We start from the raw sequence: 16,676 nt of genomic DNA on the forward strand, positions 1-16,676 counted from the left end.
TTGCGCCGACGACCGTCGACCTGCAGTCCCTCCCCCCCCCTCCATTCCCCCTCCCGACGACGACATCCAGCACCAATTGGCCTTGGGGAGCTTCCGTACGCCCGAATCGGATGCTGGATCTGCAGGTTGACCCTCGGTCCCGTCGCCCAGCATGAATATCGCACAGCCGGTGGCGTCGGCCATCGAGAGCGTCGAGTTCACCTTTCTGTCGGCCGACGAGATCCGCTCCATCTCGGTCAAGCGCATCGAAAATGAAACCACCTTCGACAGCCTCCTGAACCCCGTGCCGGGCGGTCTTTACGACCCGGCCCTCGGCTCCTGGGGCGACTCTCTGTAGGGCACCCGACCAACGGACGGCCCTCTGTCGCGGGAAGACGAGGGGGGAGGTCTCAGGCGTAGGCTGACCATCTGCCATGTAGTTGCCGCACATGCAATCTGAACCAGGCCCAGTGCCCGGGGCATCCGGGCCACATCGAGCTCCCGGTGCCCGTCTACCACCCCATCTTCATGGACCAGGCCTACCGCCTTCTCCGGGCCCAGTGCGTCTACTGCCACCACTTCCGCCTCCCGCGCCATGAGATCCACAAGTACACGTGCATGCTGCGCCTTCTCCAGTACGGCCTGCTCCACGAGGCGCAGATGATCGAGTCCTTCACCCCCAGCGATCTCGGAGACCAGCTGAGCCGGCTGAGGCTGACCGACGTCCCCACGCACGAGGACGACGAGGCCCAGGAAGAGGGCGACACGGTGCAGGACAGCAGCATGCGCGCCCGGGAGGCCTATGTGCGCAAGGTCCTGCGCGAATACAGGAGCAAGGTCAGCATGGGCGACATCCGGAAGGGCAAGCACGAGGGCGCCGCCGAGATGCGGCGCGCCATCGTCAAGGAGTTCCTTGCCGCCATGACCAGGGAAAAGCGGTGCCGGAGCTGCAACGGCATCTCGCCCGTCTACCGCAAGGACCGCTGGGTCAAGATCTACGAGCGCGACCTGAGCGCCAAGGAGAAGGCCGCCATGGATCAGGCCGGCAAGAAGGCGACCGACGCGCTCGCCCTGAGCCGCAAGAAGAGGCACGACGGCGACGACCACGACGAGGGGATCGCCGATGTCGACTCGTCCGACGCGTCGGCCGGCAGCGAGGGCGAAGGCGAGGAGCTCGACGAGAACGGCGACGTGGTCATGGCGGACGCCTCCGCCAAGGCGCGCCGCGCCAAGGCGAAGCCCTCGCGGCCGGCGCAGCGGCACCTCAGCACCATGGAGGTGCAGAAGCGCCTCGAGATGCTCTTCGAGCGGGAGCAGGAAATCCTCGCCCTGCTCTACCACGCCAAGCCCCGCCCCAGAGGCTCGAAGCCCGTCACGCCCGACATGTTCTTCCTCACCGCCCTCCTCGTCCCTCCCAACCGCTACCGCCCCGAGGCCCGCATGGGCGACTCCCAGATATCCGAGGCCCAGCAGAACAACCTGTACAAGATGATCCTGCGGGCCGCCAACAACGTGGCGCAGATCTCGCGAGAGCTCGCCGGCGCGGGCAAGGACGCGGTCTCGGACGGCAGGAGGACGAGGGACATGAGCTCGCTCTACCAGGCGTGGACGGAGCTCCAGGACGGCGTCAACTCGCTCATCGATCGCGACAAGAACCCGGTTCAGGGCGCCGCCGCCAAGCGGAACGAGGAGGGCATCAAGCAGAAGCTCGAGAAGAAGGAGGGCCTGTTCCGGAAGAACATGATGGGCAAGCGCGTCAACTACGCCGCGCGCAGCGTCATCTCTCCGGACCCCAACATCGAGACCAACGAGATCGGCGTGCCTCCCGTCTTCGCGCGAAAGCTCACCTATCCCGAGCCCGTGACGAGCCACAACTTCAAGGACATGCAGCAGGCCGTCATCAACGGCGTCGACAAGTGGCCCGGCGCCGCCGCCATCGAGAACGAGAACGGCCAGATCATCAACCTGCGGACAAAGTCCCTCGAGGACCGCATCGCCCTGGCGAACCAGCTCCTCGCCCCGTCCAGCACCAACCTGGGCGGCCAGCGCAACAAGAAGGTCCATCGGCACCTGACCAACGGCGACGTCGTCTTGATGAACCGGCAGCCGACGCTCCACAAGCCCTCCATCATGGGCCACCGCGTCCGCGTCCTGCCGGGGGAGAAGACCATCCGCATGCACTACGCCAACTGCAACACCTACAACGCCGACTTCGACGGCGACGAGATGAACATGCACTTCCCGCAAAACGAGCTCGCGCGCGTCGAGGCCCTCCAGCTGGCCGACACAGATCACCAGTACATCTCGGGCACCGCCGGCAACCCCCTGCGCGGCCTGATCCAGGACCATCTGTCCGTCGCCGTCGAGCTCTGCAACAAGGACACCTTTTTGGACCAGGGCGCGTATCAGCAGCTCATCTACAGCGCCCTCCGGCCCGAGAGCGGGCACATCACGGGCGAGAGGATCGAGCTCGTGCCGCCCGCCATCATCAAGCCGGCCCCCCGCTGGACGGGCAAGCAGGTCATCACGACCATCCTCAGGAACATCCGGCCGGCCGACTGCGGCGACCTGTGGCTGAACTCGTCGGCCAAGCTCAAGAGCCGCAGCTGGGGCAACGACGCTCCGGAGGAGGGCCAGGTGGTGTTCCGCGACGGCGAGTTCATCAGCGGCATCCTCGACAAGTCGCAGCTGGGCCCGAGCGACGGCGGCTTCGTCCACGCGGTGCACGAAATCTACGGCCCTTCGATCGCCGGGAAGCTCCTCAGCAGCATGGGCCGGCTGCTGACCCGGTACCTTGGCATGACGGCCTTCACCTGCGGCATGGACGATCTTCGCATGACGCCCGAGGGTGAGAAGAACCGCAGGGAGGCGATCCGCTCCGCCGCGCACATCGGCCTCGAGGTGGCCGCCAAGTACGTCTCTCTGGCCGACCAAAAGACGACCAAAGACGACCCGCTGCTCCTCGAGCGCCTCGAGGAGGTGCTCCGCGACGACAAGAAGCAGGAAGGCTTGGAGCTGCTCACCAACCAGGCCTGCTCCCAGCTCTCGTCCAAGATCACGCAGATCTGCCTGCCGGCCGGCCTGGAGAAGCCCTTCCCCAAGAACCACATGCAGTCCATGACGCTCTCGGGCGCCAAGGGCTCGCCTGTCAATGCCAACCTCATCTCGTGCAACCTCGGCCAGCAGACGCTCGAGGGCCGCCGCGTCCCCGTCATGGTGAGCGGCAAGACGCTTCCCAGCTTCAAGCCGTTCGACACGGACGTCCGGGCCGGCGGCTACATCGTGCAGCGTTTCTTGACGGGCATCCGCCCGCAAGAGTACTACTTCCATCACATGGCCGGCCGCGAGGGTCTCATCGACACGGCCGTCAAGACGTCGCGCTCCGGCTACCTGCAGCGCTGCTTGATCAAGGGCATGGAGGGCCTGCGGGTCGCCTACGACTCGTCGGTTCGCGACTCGGACGGCAGCCTGGTGCAGTTCCTGTACGGCGAGGACGGCATCGACGTGTCCAAGCACCGGTACCTGACCGACTTTGAGTTCGTCCTGCAGAACCTCGACTCGCAGCTGCCGCAGATCCGGTACCACGAGCCCGGCATGCAGGCCCTGTTTGAGCACAAGGACGAGGTCATGAAGCGCATGAAGAACGCCATCCGGTCGGCCAGCAGCCGCAGCCCTCTCGACCCCGTCTCGTCGCAGCTCGCCCCGACCGCCTTCGCCTTCGCCACCTCGGAGAAGTTCTACGCGCGCATGACGGACTACATCAAGGCCAACAAGCACGGCTTGATCAAGGAGAAGAAGGGGGCGGACGGCAAGAAGGGCCAGATCGCGCGCAAGACGGCCGAGAAGATCCTGGCGGCCAAGTACATCCGGTCCCTGGTCGAGCCCGGCGAGGCGGTGGGCATCGTGGCGGGCCAGTCGGTGGGCGAGCCGTCGACGCAGATGACGCTCAACACGTTCCACTTGGCGGGCCACTCGTCCAAGAACGTGACGCTCGGCATCCCGCGCCTGCGCGAAATCTTGATGACGGCCAGCGCCCACATCTCGACGCCGAGCATGACCCTCGTGCTCAACGAGGAGCTTTCGGAAGAGGACGGCGAGCGCTTCGCCAAGTCCATCAGCGTGCTCCCCCTCGCCCACGTCACCAAGGAGGCGGTGGTCCGGGAGCGCGTCGGCCGCGGCGTCGGGTACGCGCTCGCCAAGTCGTTCGAGATTCGGCTGAGGTTCTTCGAGGCCGACGAGTACGTCAGCATGTACGCCATCGACATCGCCGACGTGCTGGGCACCGTCGAGCGCAAGTTCATCCCGCTGCTGTGCCGGCTCGCCAAGAAGGAGATCAAGAAGAAGCAGAGCCACCACGGCAGCGCCGCGACGCCCGAGGTGGGCGTCAAGGCGGGCGTGGTGGAGATGGCGAGCGGCGGCGACCCCGAGAGGGCGCCGGCCGGGGGCGGCAACGACGACGACGACGATGACGACGACGACGGCGACGACGACGCCACGGCCGCCAAGCGCCGCGCGAACCGGTCCGAGGCCGTGTCGTACGGCCCCAACGACGACGAGGACGACGAGATCCAGCAGCGGCTGCAGCGCCAGACGGACGACACGGAGGAGGGCGAGGAGCGGCTCGACTTTGTGGACGAGGCGTACGGCGGCAGCCCCGAGCCCGACGACGTCATGGAGATGGACGACCCGACGGGCGAGGAGCGCTCCCGGTCGCGCGAGGCGCGCATCAAGTCCAAGAACGAGCACGTGGCGCGGTTCCGCTGCGACGAGGTCGGCGGCGAGTGGGTCGACTTCACGCTCGAGTTCGACGCCTCCATCCCCAAGATCCTCATGCTCAGCCTGGTGCAGGAGGCGGTGCGCAAGTCGCTCATCCAGCAGATCCACGGGCTCGGCAAGGCCACGTACGAATCCAAGCAAGGGCGCGACGAGGCCACGGGCGAGCCGACGCTCGAGAAGCTCGTCCACACCGAGGGCGCGAACCTGCGCGCGATGCAGCAGTACGGCGACTACATCAACCCGAACCGGATCTCGACGAACGACATCGCCCAGGTGCTGGAGGTGTACGGCGTCGAGGCATGCCGGAGCAACATCGTCCAGGAGCTGCGCGGGGTGTTCAGCGCCCACGGCATCGCGGTCGACCCGAGGCATCTGAACCTCATCGCCGATTACATGACGAGGAACGGCGGGTTTTCGCCCTTCAACCGGATCGGGCTGTCGAGCAACGTGAGCCCCTTCACAAAGATGAGTTATGGTGAGTTCTCTCCATCGGCCCTCTATCTCTTGGATGCGTAATTAATTCGTTGCCGCGCAGAAACCACGGTCGGGTTCCTCAAGGACGCGGTCCTCGACGGCGACTGGGACAGCCTCGCCACCCCGTCGAGCCGGCTTGTCATCGGCAAGCTGGGGACGATGGGCACGGGCTCGTTCGACGTGCTCACGCGCGTGCCGACCGAGTACAAGACCGCTGTGTTCTAAGCGCGTGCGGGGGAACCGGGGGAGATGTGAGGGAGATGATGTCGGTTGTGATGGATAGAGCAAAAGAGAGCTGGTAGAATCATAGAAGGGGGGGGGACAGAGGTGAGGGAGACATTGGCTCAGTATGGGTGGGCATGTAAACTGGATGGTCATGTAAGGTGCCGGAGTAATTATTGTATTCCACCTAGTAGTTATTCACACTAGAAAAAAAAATCATGCATTCCATGCACGCTGTCTGGTTTTCGGTTCCTTTTTTTTCTTTCTTTTTCTTATTTTTTTTCTTTTCTTCTTCTGCTTCTTTTTTTGTTTTTTTTTTTTGGGGGGGGGGGGGGGGGGGGAGGGGGAGTTGGTGAGCTGGGGAAAAACATGTCATCAAAGGGCGTCGGGACAAAGGGAAACGAGGAACGCAGGTACTGTTCGTAACTACATACTGCGTAGTTAACTACAACCTAATTAGCGCAGCCTTTCGCCGCCGAGCCCTGAGGCTCCCAAGGTTCCGATCCGGGAACAAATCATCCGCACCCCCACAGCTCCCGTCCCGACGCGGGGCTGGGCCAAGATCCGGGGGGTGGAGCGCCACTGTTAGGGACCACCGCGGTTCGCCTCGGCTTCCAAGCTCGTTTGCTTGCAGCCGGGCGTGCAGCGGCAGTGGGGCCTCCGAGTCGGTCGCTTGTCTCAACAAAGATGCATGACCCTGGGATAGGGACGTGTGAAAAAAGTACAGCGTTGGAACGCTGCGGCGAGCGTTGCTGCAGAGAACGTCGCGCCCCCGTCTTGGGTCGGGTTGTCTTTGAAAGGGCGCGTCCGTTCCCGGGAAGCGGAGAGGAGGGCCGCCGTTGTCGAGCTACCTCAGGTACCTAACGTTACTAACTCATGGATGGGCCTTGGCTAAGTGGAACTCATTGACCCCCCCCCCCCCCCCCCCCCGGGCCTTGTCTGGGGATAGATAGGTAGATAGTAGTACAGTGCATGGACGCTTCGAGGAAGGCGTTGCGAGACTACAAAGATCAAGGTGGGATCCCTCCCTTTCCTTCTCTCCTCGTCCTCCTCCTCTGTGATCACACGACCTTCTCCAGATCAGTCGCCAGAGAATCCTTCCCAAAGGTAGAGAGCGTGGCTCCTGAGTTATCACATGCTCCCTCGGACTTACATCTCCAGAACCCTCCTCCTGACCCAACCCCAACGCCTCACCACCACGCCCACCATCACGCTCAGAACCGCCGCCACCGTCACCATGGCCCGCCCCAAGGTCAAGCTGTACATCGACATTGTCAGCCCGTTTGCGTACATCGCCTACCACATCCTCCGGGTGCGTTGGCCTCTCCCAGCGGTGATCTGAATAAGGGGGAGCAGGACTAACACTCCCTTCTCAGCACCACAATGTCTTCAAGGCGTGCGACGTCTCGTACGTGCCCATCTTTCTGGGTGGGTTGATGCACAAGGTGAGCCTTTCCCCCATCGTGCCTATCCCCTGGTCCAGATCTGACATGGTTGGTTATCGTTTGCTAACGAGCATCGCAGTGCGGCAACAACCCCCCCGTCGGGATCAAGAGTAGGTTCACCACCCCTCCTACCACCACCACCACCGCCGCCACGTGAGCCGTGTTCACCCCGACGACGGGTATTCTGACGCAACCGACCACGAACACAACATAGACAAGGCGCAGTACATCGCCAAGGAACGCCTCCGCTGGGCCGAGCTCTTTTCCGTGCCCATGGTCCACGACCCGCCCGCCGAGTTCCCGGCCCCGACGCTCAACCTCGAGCGCGCCCTGGCCGTGCTGGCCGACGAGGACGCCGCCGCGGGCGACAAGGCCCAGACGCGCCTGGTCAAGGCGCTGGACGAGTTCTACTCGCTGCACTGGGGAAAGGGCGCGGCGGTGCATACGCCCGAGGTCATGAAGGAGGTGTTTGGGAGGCTGTTTGGCGCCGAGGGGGCGGAGAAGCGTAAGTTTGGTTCGCTCTTTTTCTCTCCCTCTCTTCGGATTCGTACCCCGTTTCACATACGTGCTTGGTTTGTTTGGTCTTTTTTTCCCCGGCTCTTCATCGTCCAGGTTGTGATAGCCCCTGGGCTCTGTTTTTTTTTTTTTTCCTTTGCCGAGACGATACCGGAATGCGACCGCGCGAACGGCGCCCCTCGGTCCGGGGGGTGATTAGTGATCAGTGATCAGTAATCATGCCGCCCCAACGCAAGCAGAAAGCGTCGCAGCTCTCCGCTCTCTGCGCCATGCAGCACCTGCAGACGCTTCTGGTCTCTCCTCAACAAACTCAACAAGCTCTCATCCTTCTATCCCTCGGTCTGATGATCCTCTGGTTCTCGTCTTACGTCCCAACCCCGGAACATCCGTTTCCGCTCGCCCGCCCGCTCCCTCTCCCTCTCCCCCCCTCTCTCCTCCTTTCAAGTTCATCACCGGGCACCGCGTCCACGGAACACATGGAAACGCCGATAACTAACAAAGAAACGGACGGAATCAGTCCTGGCCGCCATCCCCGCCCAGGGCAAGAAGCTCCTCGCCGCCAACACCGACGCGGCCTTCGACGACGGCGCCTTCGGTCTCCCGTGGATCGTGTGCACCAACAGCGCCGGCGAGACCGAAGGGTTCTTTGGCGTGGACCACATGGGACGCGTGGCGCAGTTCTTGGGCTTGGAGAAGCCCGAGACGAAGAGCCAGGGGTGGAAGGCTGTGCTGTAGATAGCGATCGCCGCATCCTCTTCTCTGCCTCTCACTCTCTCGCTCACACACACACACTGTCTCTCCCTCATATACACACAGTATACAAAGGATGCATCTCAATGTCTCCAGAGATGCTGGTCTTGGCCTGTCGTGATGATGCTCGACGTGCTATAATGATGGCCGTTCCTGAATCAACCGGGCTCGACCCGACTTTGTCTCTCATGGAACAAGACGCCCCTCAAGGAAAAAAAAAAACCCATGACATGCTTTCGTTCTCCTCGCCGACAGACAATGTTGTCCAGAGCTGCCCGCTTGTGGTGTGGACGTACGGCCGATGGATGCTGCGTGGTCCCACCATAGGTACTTGATTGATGCCTTTGGGGTCCCCGAAGGCCATCACGAGAACCCGAGAGAAACGACTTCATACCATCGTCGCCTGCAGCCAACTACACTGCGGCGTACACACCAGCCGCGAATCGATCGTGTCCAGGAAGGCAGGCCACTTTGCAGAGTTCATAATCAGGCCGCCTTTGGTCATTCTTCCAGACGCGAGATAGGGCATGCCGCAACATTATTACCCATCACGAACCCCCACGCAGCCGTTTGATTCATCGCACCAGGGGAGGGCAAGACCTAAACAAGCCTGGAACAACACAACCCTTGGAACACTTGGCCAGGACCACTGCCAGGATAGGGACGAGCGCGCCAGGGGCGGGGAGCGGGGCATCTCCACTCCACGCGGGCACGCGGGACTTGCAGCGTCGCTGCCATGTTTTGGTCTACGCGTCTTGGACATCGCGTTGGCTGCGCACAAACATGTTCGCGTCGCACGTAGAACAGCATGTTCCCAAGGGAAAACTCAAGTGATCATCAAACCCAGCGTTGGTATTAGCAGCATTCCCTAGCCGCCACGTTAATGTACAACCCGCGCGAGATCAGAACCCATCGCAATAAAAAGACAAAAACGCCATGTTATCCCCGTGTTGTGTCCCGTGCAAGAACCCCTCGCCCATCAAAGCGTCCCAAAGAGCTAAAGAGAAGAAGTCATGACCACCGACCCAGAAACCACCCAGAGAAAACTAGCAAACCCCAAAGAGAGTTCCTCTAGTTGCGCTCACCGCGGAGACGGCGGGCAAGCTGGATGTCCTTCTGCAGAGGTTGTTAGCGCGCGTCCTGTGCGGGCAAATGTTGAAGCGGGGTAAACACGTACGGATTGGATGGTGACACGCTTGGCGTGGATGGCGCAGAGGTTGGTGTCCTCGAAGAGGGAGACGAGGTAAGACTCGACCGACTCCTGGAGGGCGCCGATGGCCGAGCTCTGGAAGCGGAGGTCGGACTTGAAGTCCTGAGCAATTTCGCGAACCTGCGCGGGGGGGGGGGGGGGGGCGCGTTAGTCATTTGTCGGAGGCGCGACCAGAGATCGCGACCGAGGGCGATGGCGCCAGCGCGCGATGAAGAGAGAAACTTACCAGGCGCTGGAAGGGGAGCTTGCGGATGAGGAGCTCCGTCGACTTCTGGTAGCGACGAATCTCACGGAGAGCGACGGTACCGGGCTTGTAGCGGTGGGGCTTCTTGACGCCGCCGGTCGAGGGGGCCGACTTGCGGGCAGCCTTGGAGGCGAGCTGCTTGCGCGGGGCCTTGCCACCGGTGGACTTGCGAGCGGTCTGCTTGGTGCGGGCCATTGTGATTACTTTGGGTGGTGAGATAAGTGATGGATGGGTTGTTGGAAGTGGTTGTGATGATAAACCGCGATGGGTTTTGGGTTGTGGTTGATGATGTTGATGGGTGGAGTGGGCTTGAGTGGATGGATGTGGGAGTGAGTTGAAAGGGGAAAGAAAGCGGTGGGGGTTGCGAGGTTTAAGTAGGCGGGCGGGGAGTGGTCACGTTGCCGGCTGATTCGAAAAAAAAAAAGTGGGTGTGGGCTTGCGCGCCTTTGGGAGCTCGCTTTGGCATTGATTTGTGGCTGCCTTTTTTCAAGCGCAAAACCGGGGTCTGTTGCAAAGCAGAAATGGACCAGATTCCGCAAGCGAAACCGCGCTTGTTTTGGGCGGGAATTTGGCTGTGCAAAGCTGACGGTTGGCTGCACTGATTTTCTATTGGTCCAAAATCGGGCATTGATCTGGGCGGGCCTGGGTGGCCCTTGCGCACCTGCGGGAAATGTGGAGCTCGCACGGAGGCGGCGGCGGGTTGGCTTGCCTTGCCGCAATCCAGGCACTCGGCAGCCAACCACATGCCAGGATCCGGCTGCCGGGAACCACATGGAGCACGGCCAAAGTGGACGCACCACCCACATGTCAGATCGTGGGAGGCCCGGGGAACGGCAACGTGAAACCACATGTTCCCTTGGTCCAGAGCGAGCACGGGTGGAAATGGCGATGGCTGGGACAGAGAAGGCCGGGTGCACGAGACGGTCGCGTCTCTGCTAGGATCGCAAGACAGAGAGAGGGGCAGATGGGAAGCCTGGGCCCAAGCAGAGGCATAGCCTTGTCATGCGCCTTTGATAGAGCACATCCACCAGAGCAAGTCCATGTCGGCATACACAGTACACAGCAAAGATTTCCGCATGGCACCGTCGACGACCTCGAGTTCTCGGCGGCCGATGGTGTTGGAAAGACACCGTATTGCTGCGTCCGGACGGCAGAAGCCGGGCGTCTGGGACCAGCGCCATGACAAACAGGACCATCACATCATAGCGGCGGCGACCATTCAGCCCACACAAACTACATGGCCAAGTCTTGACATGTCTTGCTGTATAGTATGTATGTGCCCGAGTCGAAACTACTGCGTACACCGTACTCTTGGAGCAACCCACAGACAGGGAGACAACACATGTCCCCGTGTCACCCGGTACGGTACCTTCTCGGCGGGCAAGGCAGGGCAGGGACAGGGCAGAGCCGGATCGGGTGTGACACATGAGCCCCACGGGTCGCTCATCCGCGTTGGCGGTACGTACCCCGCCGAGTCCTGCGGAGCCGGGGGTGCAACGGTATCGCCATGTGTGGTTGGGATTCTCCCGAGTGATCAGATCTCTCTCTGAGATGGAGAGATGGAGGGGGGAGGGGGGGAGGGAGGGCTCGGCCCGTTGAGGCTCGGGACTGAGGCGCCGGGCCTTCCGAGTCGACTCGATCAAACGCAGCCTAGGGCCGAATTGCCTCGCTCGCTTTTTTCGCCTGTTCTCAAGGCCAAAAAAACTCCGCCCTCTCAAAAATGCAACCAGTTAAAAATCGGCGCGCGTCTTGGAGGGAGAAAATGGGAATGCTGTTTAAGGTTTAGCCCCACCTTTTCGCGTCCCGAATCAGCGGCAAAGGCACCACGGCAGGGGGCCCAGCTCGCGCGTCAAAACAGCCAAGCAAAAAAAACAGACCCACCTTGCAGCGAGGCGAAAAAAATAGGCCAAGGCTTGCTGATTTGATTTTGGGGGGGGAAGGCTGATCTGATTTGCGATGCATGCGCGTTGATTCCCGCTCCCGCGTCGCCACATTTAAACCCCGTTCCTCTTCCCCACGTCCCGCCTTTCCATCCTTCCCACATCGCCAACTTCCACCACTACATCATCATTTCAGCTTCCAAACAACCCACCCAACACCATCTATCAACATGACTGGACGCGGCAAGGGCGGCAAGGGCCTCGGCAAGGGCGGCGCCAAGCGCCACCGCAAGATTCTTCGCGACAACATTCAGGGCATCACCAAGCCCGCTATCCGCCGCCTGGCTCGTCGTGGTGGTGTCAAGCGTATCTCTGCCAGTATGTTCCCTCAGCCTTTCCACGCCGCTCGAGATGCAGGTGACTGACTTGTCCCACCAGTGATCTACGAGGAGACTCGCACCGTCCTCAAGTCCTTCCTCGAGGGCGTCATCCGCGATGCCGTCACCTACACTGAGCACGCCAAGCGCAAGACCGTCACGTCCCTCGACGTCGTCTACGCCCTCAAGCGGCAAGGCCGCACCCTCTACGGCTTCGGCGGCTAAACAGCCTCCCGGGGTCGACGAAGTTGATAATGACTTGGGTTCGGTTTTTCTCGGCGCGTTGTTTTTTCTACTCTCGGGTTATGGCTGGGCTGCGATGCTTTCCGGTTTGGGCAAACGGGTTGTTCTTTTTCTGTTCACACACAAACATCACGCGGGACTGCGCTGTGTATCATAGGACGGATGGTGGGATGCAGGGCGGTGACATACCAAATGCATAATCGACGCGAGCTGCCCCTGTGGCGGGGAGCGTCTTGATCAAACTTTGGGGTTCCTTTTTGGTTTGCGTGACGCGTTGATGTTTACATGGGCTTTCGTGGCGTGTTCGCGTCTGCGTCCCTGGTAGGCCCTTGCGGCCATGTCTCTCTTACAGCTTCTGTCTGGCATCCTGTGATCATGTCTGGCACTTGGCTTCCCCTGGTGTGGTGACTTGGCGTTTATTGTTGACTTTCTACCTGCAAGTGATGTAGCTTGGTGTGTTTGGTCAGGAAGTTGACTGCCTATATCTAGGCTCCTTATGCATACGTCTCATGGTGGTGATGGTCAACGTTCTTTGACAATGTTGCGGATGGATGTTGTTTTGGGATCGGTTCCGTGGGCAAAATGAGCTACATGGACATGTGGTTCGCGATCACTGCGTTCCGCTGTCTGCCACATCTCCGTATCGAGGATTGCCAATGGTTATGTTATCATCGCGGCCAGGTGTCGTCAACACTTTCGTCCTTGGATGACTTGATGTCCAGGCACATAACTCAAGAAATCCCGAGCTCGTGGTCAGCGCGGAAACTGTGCCTCTCTGTGTGCTTTTGTCATTGGTGACGTTGGCTAGTCATGATGTTCGTCATCGCTCCGGGACTCTGGGGGACGGTGCGCTCAAGTCTTGGTCAGGTTCGAGATTAAGATAGTTGTTGCCAGGATCCAAGTGACGAGCTATCGGGCACATGCAGTGATTTGTCTTGGCCGAGTAGATAAATTTTCGAGATCGTTTTTTTTTCTGTGTATTTCTTTCTTTTTTTTTTTTTTTCTTGTTATCATGTTCTGGGTTTATATGTGCACGGTAATCGTACAAAACAAGATAAAAAAGAAACGGAAAAGAAAAGGAAATAATCCCAAGACAAATCATTAGCAGTACCTGCTCGACATCCACACTGGAAATTGGTCAACTCCAGTCTTCACAATGCAAGTGGAATGAGCATTTCAAGATGTGAGGTAGCCAGGTCCAAGTTATCATTGAGCGGGCTGAGTAGTCTGGGCCGAGCGATGCTCATCTCACCGGGTCACAGAGAATGAGGAGCTGGGGTTCATGATACCATGGAGGTTTGTATCTTGAACTCAACACATCTCAACCTGCCCAACCCCAAAGCCCCCATTTCAGAAACCAGAAGCAAATAATTTAATTAGTCACGGGTGTTCTGCCATGATGGAGTGTGAGGGTGATTGGACTAGATATTACGACAACCGTACGTTGCAAAAAAAAAAAAAAAAAAAAAAAAAAAAAAAAAAAAAAATTAATAATAATAATAATAATAATAATAAATAAATAAATAAATAAAAAAATAAATAAATAAATAAAAATAGATAAAAAATAACAAAGAGACTACACCCCTCCACATGCCCCCCCCCAAAAAGACCAATCAACCCACATCCATGACAATAGACCAGATTCATCATTGCTCTGGAAAGGCAGCTAACCAAGGCAGAAGATCGCTATGACTTTGGGAGTTAGGAAATGTGCTTGGGGCAGGGCACATGGGGAAGACAGAAAACCGAGCACCCCAAGTTGCGCAGGCTTCACACCTCAACCCGGGACATTAAAACAAACACCCGAGCCCGCTCCAGCACCCCCGTTATCGATAATAGTAAAGGACTCGACAATACGTCAGCCATCAGCGAGAGAAGGCGACACGAGAAAATGATACATGGTTTCGTGAGGCTTGGGGTTGGTTTCTGGCAACACCCAACGAGATCCAGCGTCCAGCGTACCGATGGCGACCAACCTCCACCAGCAAAGTTCGGATTAAACATTCACATCTGAACCGGACACAGGCCATGCTCACATTTCATGCATATCCAGTTATCTCACCTGGTCGCGACCATGACTTGTCTGTGTGAGGGAGACAGCGTCACAAGGCACACGAAAGGCGCCTATCAGAGACACCGCCCAAGTTACCAGTCTCACACTGGGCGGCTCTCTCCTCCCACCACGTCCGAAACCAGAGGCTGACAGAGAACCCAAGAATAGGAAGATTATACTGATGAGCCAATTCGAGCGCCCCAGTCCCCCCCGTCGGGTTGCATCAACAAAGAGCTGACGTATACACCCGAGGGAGAAAATGGTGACATTACGTTGTTTATTCAGGTCTCATCAAAACGCTGCGTGGACAAGGGTAAAACCTTCACAAGCAACCCCTGTTGTCCGGGCATTGCCTACAAGCGATATCTCGATGGGCGAAGCTGCCTCCAGTCCCGCGCGTTGATTCTGGAATACTCGTCGGACATAACATTTCCGAGGAACCATGGACCGGAGGGATAATGCTACATCGGGGGTCTTGTTTCTAAACATAGGCCATGCGCCAACATCTGGCAACCCCCCAGGACTCAGTGGAGGGTTGCTCTCCACGATGCCATCGATATCCGGAGCCGATGACAAAAACACGGCGGTCACGGCAAGGTCTCGAGCACATCCTCAGCACCAACAGCCCAAGAGAATCCGCGAGAAATTGCATAGCCGCCGTCGAGTCAAGGTACCGGACAAGAATCATAACGAGCATGAAACACAAGGTCTTTGAAGAACACACACATTGAACTTGACCACAGCAGCTCGCTCCTCCCATGCACCATGCTCGTGTTTGCTTCGGGGCTGGAAGGGAACCGCGTGGAGGGGTAACCCCAGCGCCCAGGGTTCCAGGACGCCACGGACACGATACGAGACCCGAAACAGTGCATGGGGCTTGCGTCGACCAATCTGCGCGCGGGGCTGAGAGCCGACCCGAGCGTATGCAGTCTCTACTCCAATGTCTTGATTGGACCGTCGCCGCGAGCACGAGTTCAGAGCGTCGACTCGCACCGACCAGCACATCACTCGAGGCTGGGCAGAGCTCCCAGGATCGTAAGGTTCCCCCCCCTTGGCAATGGGCATCGTGGCACCCCCCGAGGTTGACTACAAAATGGCATGATGAACCTGCCGGGATGAAGAACACGGCGCATTTTATCCCCACCGTCCATCCTCCGTTCATCCTCCCAAGCCATTTGTGAGGTTCGATCCTCGACGACGACAGATAACTAGCAGCGTCAAGGAACGGTCCGCTCGAATCGTCCAAGCCACAACCAGGAACGCAACCATGGTCAAGTTCTCATCGCTCGCTGTCGCAGTCCTGGCTGCTCTCCCGTGAGTGGACGGCCCTGCTTCGTCATGGACACACAACAGCAGCAGTGAAACGCACACCCAGACATGCACCGTAGATGGGAGGGCTTACCGGCTGACAACGGATGCCTCCGCAGCGCCCCCGGGATCGCCAAGAAGGTGTGCAAGCCAAAGACAACGTACAGGACCACCACCATCACCACCACCAGCACCACCACCAGCACCGTCACCACCGGCCCCGTCACCACCGGCCCCGATCCCAGCTCCAGCCCGGACTGTGTCTTCCGACCGCAGGGCACCTGGACCCTGACCAACGATCCCCAGTGCGCATTCCGGTGCCCGACGCCGAATCCGTTCTGCATCGCGGATGGTGAGCCAAGAATCCTCCTTTCGGCCTTGCCGACCCCGGGAGAACCGGCGTAGCTCACACTCCCCTCTCTTTAACAGCGGCTGTCACGCTCCCCTGCGGCTGTACCAACCTCACGATAAGGCCGACGACCACGTCGGTCTGCGCGACCGGACCGCAAGACTGTCGTGTTCAGTGCTCCACAGGCTGGGGCTTCATCACCTTTACCGCGTCCGGCTGCCAGACGCCGGCTCCCACCGCGCCATGAGGGCTGGCGTGCATTGTTTTGGAGAGGGTGGGGGGGGGGGGATATAGGGTATTTGGTGGATGGCGGGACGTTGCCTGGGTGGTCACGGGCGAGCGACGGCGACAGATCGGAAGAGACAGGCCGTGGCGGGGTCAGAGGAATGGAAGATTCAAAGCCAGTCGCCGGTTGAGGCTGAAATCCTGCTTTTCGATGGTAAATATTTGACCAAATATTGAATATGGTTCTTTTTCCCCCTCGAGGAACGTCAAGGCAAATCAAATCCTATCGATATCCGGAAGCCATATTTTCTCCAGCGTGTTGAGATGGGCTTGCCATGGATGCTCCTTGCATCGGTGGAAATCCGGACGGATATGGATATGCCTCAGCCAACACGCGGTACCGAAGGCCCGGGCCGGGTAGAGATGCTGTGGCACCTGAATGCAGCGCAACCTGCGGGACCGGCGGACGAAATTGTTTCCCTGGCAGCGGCACCATCCTGGAACGAACTCTTGGGCCCCCCCCCCCCCTCGCCAACATCGTGACGACGATCTTGCTCGGGAGTTGGCATCCTCCCTCCCCTGACCGGCAATGGGGGAAGCGTCACGGAAAGAAGCAAAAGCAGCC

General features: G+C 59.5%; 5 protein-coding genes across 5 annotated transcripts; 4 read left to right on the forward strand and 1 right to left on the reverse strand.

Annotated features, from left to right (window-relative positions):
* Window positions 1-151: 151 nt before the first annotated feature.
* Window positions 152-5,454, forward strand: VTJ83DRAFT_6702 (uncharacterized protein; the record flags this gene model as incomplete). Its single annotated transcript, XM_071013443.1, has 3 exons — window positions 152-333; window positions 420-5,230; window positions 5,291-5,454. The coding sequence occupies 3 exons, from the start codon at window positions 152-154 to the stop codon at window positions 5,452-5,454; spliced, it is 5,157 nt and encodes a 1,718-aa protein (XP_070864329.1).
* Window positions 5,455-6,688: 1,234 nt separating this feature from the next.
* On the forward strand, window positions 6,689-8,147 carry VTJ83DRAFT_6703 (uncharacterized protein; the record flags this gene model as incomplete). Its single annotated transcript, XM_071013444.1, has 5 exons — window positions 6,689-6,763; window positions 6,828-6,896; window positions 6,976-7,006; window positions 7,111-7,401; window positions 7,930-8,147. 5 exons carry the CDS (start codon window positions 6,689-6,691, stop codon window positions 8,145-8,147), a joined length of 684 nt encoding a protein of 227 aa, XP_070864330.1.
* Window positions 8,148-9,233: 1,086 nt separating this feature from the next.
* VTJ83DRAFT_6704 (uncharacterized protein) lies at window positions 9,234-9,811 on the reverse strand (the record flags this gene model as incomplete). Its single annotated transcript, XM_071013445.1, has 3 exons — window positions 9,234-9,278; window positions 9,340-9,492; window positions 9,599-9,811. The coding sequence occupies 3 exons, from the start codon at window positions 9,809-9,811 to the stop codon at window positions 9,234-9,236; spliced, it is 411 nt and encodes a 136-aa protein (XP_070864331.1).
* Window positions 9,812-11,726: 1,915 nt separating this feature from the next.
* Window positions 11,727-12,098, forward strand: VTJ83DRAFT_6705 (uncharacterized protein; the record flags this gene model as incomplete). The annotated part of the gene is made up of 2 exons (XM_071013446.1): window positions 11,727-11,874; window positions 11,935-12,098. 2 exons carry the CDS (start codon window positions 11,727-11,729, stop codon window positions 12,096-12,098), a joined length of 312 nt encoding a protein of 103 aa, XP_070864332.1.
* Window positions 12,099-15,436: 3,338 nt separating this feature from the next.
* On the forward strand, window positions 15,437-16,073 carry VTJ83DRAFT_6706 (uncharacterized protein; the record flags this gene model as incomplete). Its single annotated transcript, XM_071013447.1, has 3 exons — window positions 15,437-15,483; window positions 15,597-15,829; window positions 15,907-16,073. The coding sequence occupies 3 exons, from the start codon at window positions 15,437-15,439 to the stop codon at window positions 16,071-16,073; spliced, it is 447 nt and encodes a 148-aa protein (XP_070864333.1).
* Between the last annotated feature and the right edge of the window lie 603 nt (window positions 16,074-16,676).

Source organism: Remersonia thermophila, chromosome 6 (assembly GCF_042764415.1).
Source record: "Remersonia thermophila strain ATCC 22073 chromosome 6, whole genome shotgun sequence".
Classification (NCBI taxonomy): Eukaryota; Fungi; Ascomycota; class Sordariomycetes; order Sordariales; family Chaetomiaceae; genus Remersonia; species Remersonia thermophila.